At 39.9% G+C, this 11444-nt stretch overlaps 1 protein-coding gene across 1 annotated transcript in view; it reads right to left on the bottom strand.

Annotated features, from left to right (window-relative positions):
- igsf8 (immunoglobulin superfamily, member 8) overlaps positions 1 to 11032 on the bottom strand; it is a 15629-nt gene extending 4597 nt beyond the window's left edge. Inside the window, exons 1-6 of the mRNA XM_069146877.1 lie at positions 10890 to 11032; positions 10550 to 10708; positions 6654 to 7034; positions 4682 to 5143; positions 2091 to 2269; positions 1622 to 1874 (exon numbers count right to left, since the gene is read on the bottom strand). Coding sequence (XP_069002978.1) covers positions 1622 to 1874; positions 2091 to 2269; positions 4682 to 5143; positions 6654 to 7034; positions 10550 to 10604 — 1330 coding nt within the window. The 5' untranslated portion in view covers positions 10605 to 10708; positions 10890 to 11032. The remainder of the gene's footprint in view (positions 1 to 1621; positions 1875 to 2090; positions 2270 to 4681; positions 5144 to 6653; positions 7035 to 10549; positions 10709 to 10889) is intronic.
- Positions 11033 to 11444: the final 412 nt, after the last annotated feature.

Below are 11444 nucleotides of genomic sequence, written 5' to 3'. Positions count from 1 at the left end.
CTTAAATGTCGGCCGATATGACACATAATTTTGATCCCTGTTAAAACGGATGTTTAAAATGTTTCAGCACTCTTCTTAATAAGGTGATCTGAGTTAACCCAAAATTTAGCATGCATTTTTGATCAAAATGAAGATGATGAAAGCACAGATTCAAGTTTTAGCAGTCCAGCCTTCATCCAAACAACTGAAAAAAAAACCACACAATGTCATTATACACTTCATTGAAAGGATTGCTCATAGAATGTAAAGTAAAACATGTCATAACATTCAAGTTTTTTAGATTTCGGGAGAGCTGTGAATATTTTTGAAATTTATTAGAAACTTGGAGACATAACTAGAGCTGGGACAGAGATTTGAATGGACTGTTGCAGATTTGAGCACAGCATATTACAGCCAAATGGCCCAAATCCCAGACTTCTGGACCACCAAGACACTCAATAAATAAAAAATGTTCAATGTTTTTTCAGAACAAAATAATTCAGAAGTTCCTGAACAGTCAATGTAACCCACAGTGGAAAGAACAAGACTAAGAGTCTGCGGCTACTCTAGTGGCTGTGAGACTATACTCAGGCACAGAGGTATTTTAAATTGAAAGCCTAAATCGACCATCTAAAATGATCATGATTCACAGTCTCAGTTAAGCGTGTTAGTATGCTAACATTAGCTAATTAGCGTACAACATAAAATACATCCGAGGTTGTGCAGCTAAGAGGGGCAATGTACGCCATGAGCAGCTCAGAGACTGTTCCTGTTGCATGCAAAAGGATCACAGCACAGTGAGGTACACAGGGCAGGGGGAAGCGGTGACCTTTGTGAGTAACTATTCAAAATTATTTTTGAACAGGAGAGCCCACATCAAACTTTGAGTCAATCTTGGGAAATCAGAAAATCTACGGCATCAAAGCAATGAGCCGGGAGAAGTGTTTTGAGTGACAATTGTGTTTTGGGAGGTGAAATGTCACTGGCCATGACTTAAAAAGGCATATGAAGTCAGGAGCCAGTTCCCCAAAAGTTTTACACAGAATTTGATGTGAGCTCTCAGCTCAAGTTCCAGGTCCATAGTGATAACGCACATGTACCAGTAGTCACAAAAACATCTGCCACAGACACAGCTGTCGATCAAGCGACGTAACCTGGAATATTGACAAACAAATGTTGAATTAAATTCGATTTATGTCTGATGATAGATGATGAAGTTGGGGAATCACTGAGGTGATTACAAAATACCCTAAGGGGAACATGAATGAGTTTTTCAAACTTCATGACTCTCAATGCAGATGGATTGGCTCAAAATGGTGGAAATCTTACAAGAAATTTTACAAGATAAATGACTAAATTTGACCTGCTGGTGGCACTAGAGGTAAGGTTAGGTGCTTTCATGACAACCTATCATGTTTCAGTCTGGCCCAAAGTAGTTGGACTGACAGACAGTCATCCCTATACTCTTTGTTAGTGTGGTTAAAATTATATTCAACAACCACAGTGTGCAGACAAGTTTCTATACAATCCCGAAATTATTAATCATTTTTTTGACATCCAGTCCCCAGACTGAAGAAGCAAAATCATCCCAAGTCAAAGATAATATAGCTGAAGTCTGTGTCACTGAGGACACGAGTCTCACCTTTGGTCTTCAGGTTGACTGTGACTCCCTCCGACCTCTGGGTTAGTGTTGCAGGCGTAGACACGCCAGGGTTACTCCTTCCAGCATATGCACTGACCACACACTGATACATTCCCGAGTCAGCGGGCCGGGCCGAGAAGAGCTTCAGAGAGTACCTCCCCTCTGCCACCTTCTCCATGGACCCGCCACTCGCTCTGCTGAGGTCGTCCCCCCAGCTCACCACACCATCTGGGCTCATCCGGGCCACCTCCACCTTTAACATGAAATACAGTGTCAATAAGTGTAAAGACGGTGCATTTAAAAGTGATTTATTTTAGGAAATCTGTTGAACCTTCGGCTCCAGCATTTCAACTAAACACTCAAAATATATTTCAAAATGTATCCATAATCTGAAACACACGGAGCTAATACCTGCAAACAAAATCCCCATATCAGTTTTAATAAGTGAGCAGGATGAGACTGACGGTACCTCCACTCCTCCGGCCCGGACTACATCGCTGCTCACAGATCCTCTTTTCATCCACTGGACCAGCAGGCCCGAGTTCACCTCAGACGGCAGCCCCAACACCTCACAGGTCAGGAGGAGAGGGGAACCAACCTGCAGGGTCACTTCCCCACTGGGTGAGGATGTTACACTCAGAGACTCCGCTGGAGAGAGGAAGAGATAGAACGAGAGAGCTTAGTGAAAGCTTAAGCACCAGAAAGTCTTCTTGGTGGAGGGCCATTAACAAGCACTTATACTGTGACAGTAAAAATCTTCACAGGAAGTGGTACACTACAAGTTCCATTTCGGTGGGAAATCGAGCATCGCTTCTGTAGTACATCACCCATTTAATGGCGAGGATAAGACAGACTACCACCTCAAACAGAAACCTGAAATCAAGCTGGCAAAAATGCCTTGAACATCACATAACTGCAACAGTATAAAACATAATGGAACATTTCAATAAAACAATGATTATCATACCAATATTTTATATACCATACTATATTGGATTTTCCAGATCAGTCAAATAAATCTGAGCACTAAAGTGATGATGACTGTACAGAACAAAAACAAAACATGCAGTATTTCTCCTTATCAAAGTTATGTCTTTTTCACCTTTCTCTAATCTTAGTTTTTAGTTTTTTTGTTTTACATGAATTACTGGAAATCCAGGCTTCTAAAACTAAAAACCCTTAGATAGCAATCAACAGTATGAACAGACACAGCATATGCAGTCAATGATGAGCAGTCACAAGCAAACATTTGTTCTTTTTAAGGAGTTACCAGTCAAGATAACATCTACTGCGCGTGTCTGAACAGTACACATATAAGTCCAAATATCAACCGGTTACTAAATACCACTATCATAATTATTGGCCACTTGTTTTTCTATATTATTCTGCAGTCAAAAAAATGATTAAAAAAAACATAAACTTACAGCACAATTGTCCTGTAGATTTAAATGTAAATGCATGTAAACAAACTTAGTTGGGAACTTATTCAGTGATAAAAAAAAAGACAAAAAAAGAAAGAAAGAAATATATATGTATTATATACAAACATAGCACAAGTATATGCAACATAAATAAATATAAAATGTTATTAAAAGCCTGGTTTAAGAAACCAACAGTAATCCATTGTGTGAGCATAACCTCATTTAAAACAATGCTTTTTGTTAATAAGACACATTATTTATGGAAACAAAAGGAGACGTGTCAAACTGTTGTTTTCGTCATACAGCTAAATAGTGCTTGTCAGTGAGTGTCTGCAAAACAAACAATGCAGGCATTGATGAGCTTTAATGCCTCAACTTCAGCTTCCGTTTTGTTGCTGAAGAGAAAAAAATTTGACCTAAATAACTTTTGGCTTAACCTAACCCTTTGTATAAAATCAATGAATATGTTCAATCCAACAGAAGACAAAGTTCATACAAAATCCTACATGTAGAGGTGGTAAACTTTTTACAGTATTTTCCTATAAGCAAACATATAAAATATACTGTATGTTTGTAATGTTGTCTTAACTCTTCTTTCTAGTACAGAAAGCTAGAGAAGTGTTTGAGTAAGGATTTCGAGATACAAGTGTTCGGTTTTTAAAGGAGTGGACACATCAGTCTGACAGATAGTCAGTCATCCTCTTTGAGTGCTACAAGAGGCCAGGGTGGGAGAAAAGATGACTTAATCCTTTAGATCTACATAAGCGCTTTCGAATTTGAAATGAGCCAAGCGGCAAGGCAACAGGCAGTTATCCAGCTGCCCGGCCAGCCTGCTACTGACCTATTAAATCCAGCTGGATAATCAACAAGAGGGCTGAGCATTTAGCTTCTCAGTCAGGTGGTCTGACAGCCTGAACATAAAAACTGACAGGAACATCATTTGTAGCTTTTTGGAAAAGTAAGTATTTGGCATTTTTCACAAAAATGCAAAAGAAAGTGGATTTGTTTTTAGCTGATTTCCTTGTCAAACAAAACATGACATTAGATGATGTCACCCCAGGCTCTAAATATTGTGAAGAGAAGTTTTTACTGTTATTTTCACTGAAAATAATTTTCAAGTTAAGAGATAATGAAGTCATCTTTATTTATAGCCCTGATGGTAGGAGCTTAACACATCCACACAGCCAAGGAGGAAAAGTTAAGCAGATGTCAACCAGCTATTCAGATAACTAACTGCAGCACTTAACTGTATCCAAGCAGGTCACAAACACAGCAACAACTTGAATATGAATGTGTATTCAGTTATTTAATCAGCCGCCCATCAACCCAGCCAGTAAACTGGTCAGCCAGGAAGCTGGACATTTAGTTAAATTCTAAGTAATGCAAATAGATGGAAATGTGGATAGAGTCCAATGTACTCAACGGCAAGTCCTGGCTCTATGACACCATCTCCTTGGCAACAACAGAGAAATAAGAGCCCTTGAACTGACAAGTTGAAACTAAACCTCAAATGTTTCCTTTTATTGTCTCAGATTTAATCTGTCGTCCTCTTCCTCAGTCTACTTTACAACTAAGTTACTATTAATACTCTCTCTAAGATTGTCGGCACAAACCCTGGCAGTTTCTTAGTTACACTGACCTAGTTGCTGAACAATGAAGTTGCCAATATCCAGCGTCCTCTGTACGATCTTCTGCCACGATCGATCAGGGTCCAGAATCCACTGCGAGGCCTCACAGAAATACAAGCCGGTGTCGTCCAGCTGCAGCACCCTCATCTTCATCACAAACACACCCATCCCGCCCTCTCCGTTCCTTTTCTCCAGCGTGATCTCTCCATCATCGTAGCGCTTCTTGTAGAAACCTCCGGGGATGACTCCTAGAAACTTGTCGATGGAGATAATCTCTCTATCAGTGCTGACCTCCCCTCCAGCTTCACTGCCTGTCCCCTCATCGCCACCACGCTTTCCGAATGTGATGGACAGATGGGTGAGCTGCTCCGATTGGATGCTGGCTGAGCATGTCAGTGTTAATTCAGCCCCCTCTGGCATGGACTGTCTGCTGAGTGAGCGGTAATAGGTAATCTGGAGTGTGTCAGGGATCACTACGGGATGGCAAAGAGACAAAGACAGACAAAACATTACATTGAGCTGCTAAAGGCGCCAGATCGGAGAAAAAAATATGCCAAATTTAATTTCTATTGCCCATATGCTGTTTAGATGTACCTATGTTTAGAACACAAAAACAAATCATGACATCGAGCTGCTGAAAGCGACTCCAGGCCTTTTACTACCCTTGGCTTTGGGCACGAGCTTTGTCAAAGGGAGATGTTATTAGTAAGCTTCTATGACAATTCCCAGCTGCAAAACTATCACTCAGCATCCTACAAACGTAAACTAAAAAATTACATAACATATTAACAGAGACAGATCTGGCAGCCATGTGGATGGTGTACAATCGCCTAAATATTTTGGACAGTTTGATGGATTCAGTGTGAAAGGTTCTGAAAAATCTGAGATAAACTCCAGATGCTGAGCATAAATTATAGCTTATAAATGAGGAACCAAGTATCAAGTTAAACACAATTATAAATATCTCATCCATCTGGTTGATATAGCGCAGAGTTGCTGATAAAATATTTTCATACAGTGACAAACATGACAGAAGATGAATGTAGCAGTTTGCTAGTTTTATAGTGCTGAATACATCACAGTTAAACTACGTGTATCATCTAGTTGCAAAGGGGCCCGGGTATCATTTGAAAATTTCTAACAGTAGTTACTGTTATACTACAGTAGCACCATAAAGGTTATTGGTACAAATACCCAAAGCAGTTCCTCTTTGTTACTGTAATTTAAGAATATTAACATGTTTTCCACAAAATACTTTTTTCAGATACAAAAAGAAGCCAATGTTCCCAAATGTTGCAGCCTTAAAAATGTTGTGCTTAAATAATTTACTCAAAGTGCTTCAGATTTCCAAGGTTGGAAAGACTGAGGTTTAGTATCCAGCTATGACTGCTGAAAGAAAGAAAAAACAGCTTTCTAGGAGATATAAAATTAAGACATGCTGATTTTGTTGTCAAACATTATGTTTTACTATTTTATTCATCCATGTCACTTATGTATTTGAAGGATTTAAATACATTTATCAATGCTCTACTTTTTTTTTTTTTGCAATGGTACTTTGTTTTATCAATTTTTCATTTTGCTTCTGATCTTATCTGTCACTGAACCCTGATTGCTCCCTTTGAGTTTTTATCTATTCTATAATGTCAGCATTGTAATGTTGTTGTGTCTTATGTGTTATATGCTCGATGTGCTTTTGCAAACTTTGGCCAGAAGATTTTCAATCTCAGTGAGGCTCTTCCAGTTTCCAGATAAGTCCAGTGATTTTCTGCGTTTATTTTTAATAAGATATCATGAAAAGACAAAAAGACAATAATGAATTCATCTGAATTACTTAATTAGGATGCATCTTATTCATCTGTACATCTGTAAAGCTCTACTGCTGATCAGACATTACTCCTGCTGTAAATATTTCCTAATGCGCTGAACACATGGCTGAAAATATACACAAGTGTAGAGCTTTGAATTAACTTGTATATGTCTTACCTTTTACAGTTACTTTGGTGCTGTAGTTCCCCTGATAGGTGCTGTCCGTGCTGGGTGTGTAGCACTCATACGTCCCCTGGTCTTCAGGCCGGAGCCTCTGGATCATTAGTCGGACCTTGTCCCCGGAGTCCCTCTCCACCCTTACCTCCCCGTTCCTCACCCGGGCCTGGAAAGGGGCGTACGGAAAGCCCTGGTCCCTGGTGGACACCACTCCCATCTGCCTTCCAGCGGCGTCATCCCTATACAGGAACCACTCAAAGTCCTGCGTACGTGAGCCTTCGTATCCCGACACACTGCAGGGCAGGGACATGGGGTACCCAGCAACGCGGAAGAGGGGTCCAGTGGGAAGAGTTACGTCGCGGCACACAGCACACTGGAGTACTGTGAGAGAAAAATACAGAGACAGCAAGAACATGAAAGATGTGACGAGTTGGAAAGACCAGAAACAGAAACAATGGTAGTTTCTGTGAGTGACAGGCTCGCTGCATGTTTGGTACATGGACTAACTGATCAATATCCTGACCTGATGACTGGCTAACAGGGAATCAATACATTAAATAGCTGTGGAGAAAAAACACACTCAGGCTGGGGCTCTGAGCCAGCTCCCACAATACAATGACATGTTTAATAAATGGAATACAATCACCTCAGTGAGCTCAGCGATGTCATTCTTTTTGTGAGGGAGGGAGTTTTCGCTAAATAACAAGACAGTGATAATATAGTAATGTTTGCTGATAGTCACTTTGGCTGTCATTCACTTCATGGCTGAATGTTTTGTCTAATAAATGTCAGAAAAAATTAAAACAATAATAATAATGACTTGTTTAAATTGCTCATAATGTCCAACAGTGGAAAACAGTTTACAATCACAGAAAAGAGGCAAGAAGAGCCAATTAGGAGTTAAAACTAGGACATTACTTTTCCTGGAAAATACCCCGCCTGATTATTCGATTATCTAGATAAGTTGCAGCTTTATTTCCTGTCAATTAGACACACGCATCTGCACAACTCAACAGAACCAGGATGTTCTGTAAAATGGAACCGTTTCTATCTTCCGCAAATAAACGCAGGTAATTTCTTGCGTGCTTAGTGATTCTCCATGAAACAGTTCAACATTTACTTCTCTATTACTGTAAGCAGCTGTGTTGTTATATTTTGAAAAACAAATGTTGCTGTCGAGATATACAAACACAGATTTTCAGCGCCAGACCAGCGATTCAAATGCCACGGAGTGCATACTGATGGGATGAGCTAAACATGAGATCTTCAAACTGCAAATCACAGTGAAACGGAGTGAGAAGACTTTACTCAAACCAGAGGGGGAAACTAAAATGAACTCTATCCCCTTTGTCTCACTGTTTAATGGAAGTCTGGCAACACGGCAGGTTTTCAGAGTTCTGGTTAACAGCAGAATTATTGTGTGCAAGTGTCTCAAGGGTGAGAGCCATCAGCTTCCAGCATCATTGTGTTTCACATTAGACTCATCGTCTGTCTTTATAAGCCACAGTTCACCTAAAATCTCTCTGAAACAGTTTTGGGCTCAGATCAACATGAAATATTCAAATACTGAAAGTGTCTTTTAGCCACAGGCACTGAAGCTTCTCCTGTTATGACTACGTTCTCACGCCGCTATGGCTACTTGCCCAAAATACTCCCATGCTGAGTCAGAGTCTGTCAAAAGGGAAGAGATCAGGTTTAAAAACGATCACCAAAGGTCACCTCGGTATCTGCAGACACAAGCGGCTGCTGTAAATAAGTAGTTTCCTCTTCTAAAGAAGGAAGCTAAAGTTGGATCTGAGATGAGATTCTGTAAGATTCATCTGACTAAATTCAGAGTTTATGGGAAAATTTATATTATCCTTTTATTCCTAAATTACTGGAACTGTAGTTTGTAACAACACAAACAACCGTAACACTTTGAAAAAAAAAAAACATACAAGTGATTGATGAGAGACAGGAAGCTTGCAAATGCATGTTTGCTGTAACAAAACCTTTTTTTTTTCTTTTGTCAGTTTTGCCAACTAATAAACAAACCACATGACAATTAGACAATGAAAATAACTAAAGCTTCATTGTTTAGTTTGTAAATCGATGACAGAAAGTGAATAGGCAACAAATTTGATTCTTTTGTAGTCATTTATAAAACAAAAATGAAAGCCAGCTTCTCACATAAGAGGATTTAAGGTCTTTATTTGACTAACTGCAGGGTGAACTGGATATTTTTGGGGTTTGTACTGCTGGTGAAATAAAACAAGCGATTTGAATGGCTCACCTTGGGAGTATTTTTCTTATTTTTAAAGAAACTATTCAATAAATTATTCAATACTCAAAATAAGTGTTAGTGCAGCCCCAGAAATAACAAGAGTAAATCTCTAAAAAGGCCCACTGCTTAAAAAAGTGTTCCAAAAAAATTGTTTATCGGCTAAAACCATTAAACAACTTCAAAAAGACTCAAATGGTTTACACGAACTAACTACTACTACTAATATTATTAACACTAGGCATCTTTAATCTTGATTGGATACAAAATTATTTAAAGCTTCATGCGGTGCAAAAAGCTTAAATGTGAACTGATCATCTCCAAAGACAAATGAGATGTAATTATCCCAACACACCAGACAACAAACAAACACTCACAAACTGGCACCAGCAACTAACACACCCTTAACTACCTGAAGAACTGGAAATACGAGATGAGTACGTTTTGGCACCCCCAGTGCGTGTGTGTGCAAGTCCTAAAAACAACTGGAGCTTTCTCACAGGTCTGAGCCCCAGCCCAATAACAAGGCGCCCATAGATAATGACGTGGGAGACTAGTGGGAGGCTTAAGCGGATCAAGTCCTAATTAACATTGGACTCGGACTGATAGGACTGGGGGACACCACAGCTTGTCACAGTGCTCACCACAGTCTGGATTAGACACTGTTTAACAAGGGGGCCCTCAATTTCTAATCAGGGACCCAAAGAGACATCAATGTTGGACCACAGACCTCTGACCGATACAATTCAGAACTAATTATGAAGCCTGCTCTGTGATGATATATGACTCAAATATTTATCAATACAGTGAGCAGGGAGATAAAAACAATACAAATTCACTCTCTGTCCTAACCATGAGGTAAAATTTTATTTTGGGGGATACAAGTTGTAAAATGTAAAGGTCCCTATTGGAAAAATATTATTGCCTTTAACAGGGCTGTGTTTCCGGAGTTTATCCTGAAATTTTATTTTTTTTCAAACTTTTAGGCATCTTGAATTTCTTTAGGTTTTGTATAATATATCACCACCGCAAAAACACCTTCAAAAAGCAAAGCAGCTGCTAGAGCAGTTGGTCTTTTCAGACAGTACAACCTTTTCTTCCATCAAAATTTCAACAGTAAATCATGGGAAGTTAGTTTGAAACAATTCATGAAACTTTCTGGACATTGTCTGACCACACTGAAGACATAAAACAAGTGGTAAATGCAGAATAATGACCAGAGCCAAACCATAAACAAGAGTAAAATAAATTAGTAGGTGAAGTGCAATAAACGAACCAAGATGTTTACAATTATGCAAATAAGAGCACTTTTGCACAAGACTTCCTGTATCACACACAAGGAAAAATCCCTCGACATCCTGCAACAGATTTTTGTTTACTTTTGCGTTTACATTTTATGTCCACAGGAATGTGAGAAATATGCCGATATCTGTCCCACTGATGAGCAAATACACCAACTAAAAGATGGCAGCCCGTCTCATTCAAATTAATCTACCTGCTGCAGATTTATATTGAAATGATTAGACTGATTGTTCGGCACTAAGAAACAATCAAACAAATGCATCTGCATGTGACAGATGGCGAGGCGGTTTGTGTGCAGAGCGAGCAGGTACAATAGAGGCGCGGATGAACTCACCCCAGTGCAGAAATACGAATAATGCCGTTTGCATCGAAGCCATCATGGTCCTCATCTTCGCCCGTGATGTTCAGTTGGATTATGTCGATTCAGATTTCTCTCTCCGTGTTCCTCTGCTCGTTTACCGCCGATCATAGTTCATACCGCCGCGGAGACCAGCTGGGATCCCATTGTTATTATGGATGTGAGGAGAGGGAAAAAAAAAAAAAAAAAAAAAACAGAAATGATAACAACGTCGCAGACTCCACACTGAGAGAGGAGAGTTAGCGCTATCCGCTAACTACAAGCCGAGTGAATATTATTGCAAGCGTAAATTATGCAAAGCTGCAAATGTATTCACCTTTTTTCATGCACCGTCGCATCCCCATCAGCACGTCGTCTGCTCCATAATGTGTCGATTTGCTTTTAGCTCATTCTGCCGCGAGAAACATGCCGTCCAGTCCGACCGTGGAGTGGCTGGCATCACAAGGGGTTTAGTGAGTGAGTGAGTGTGTGTGTGTGTGCGTGCGTGCGTCCGTGTGTGTGTGTGTGTGTGGTAACAAAAAAAAAAAAGGGAGGAGCATGAATGTAAAACAGGCTCTGACGGGGGGGGGGGGGGGAGTTAATCTGATACCATTGGTCAAGAAAGCGACGCTGACCATTTGAACCAATGATAATAGAGCGTTGCTAAACAGGTGAAACAGCGTGAAACCGCAGGGAGGAGCCAGAGCAAAAACTCAACATGTTCATTTCTGAGGCCCACACGGGTGGGTTCATGATTCACGAAGTGGTGGAGTAGGTATTAAAATCCTTAAAATGAGCATTTTGGTGACAAACTTCTTCAGACAAACATTTGAACTTCAACTACTGACACACATTTCTTATTTGTTACAGATTTATGAGACTCAAAACAACA

Source organism: Embiotoca jacksoni, unplaced genomic scaffold (assembly GCF_022577435.1).
Source record: "Embiotoca jacksoni isolate LCO1_2020_lvr unplaced genomic scaffold, fEmbJac1.0.p SCAF_1, whole genome shotgun sequence".
In the NCBI taxonomy this organism is placed as follows: Eukaryota; Metazoa; Chordata; class Actinopteri; family Embiotocidae; genus Embiotoca; species Embiotoca jacksoni.
This window is presented reverse-complemented; position numbering and strand designations above follow the sequence as displayed.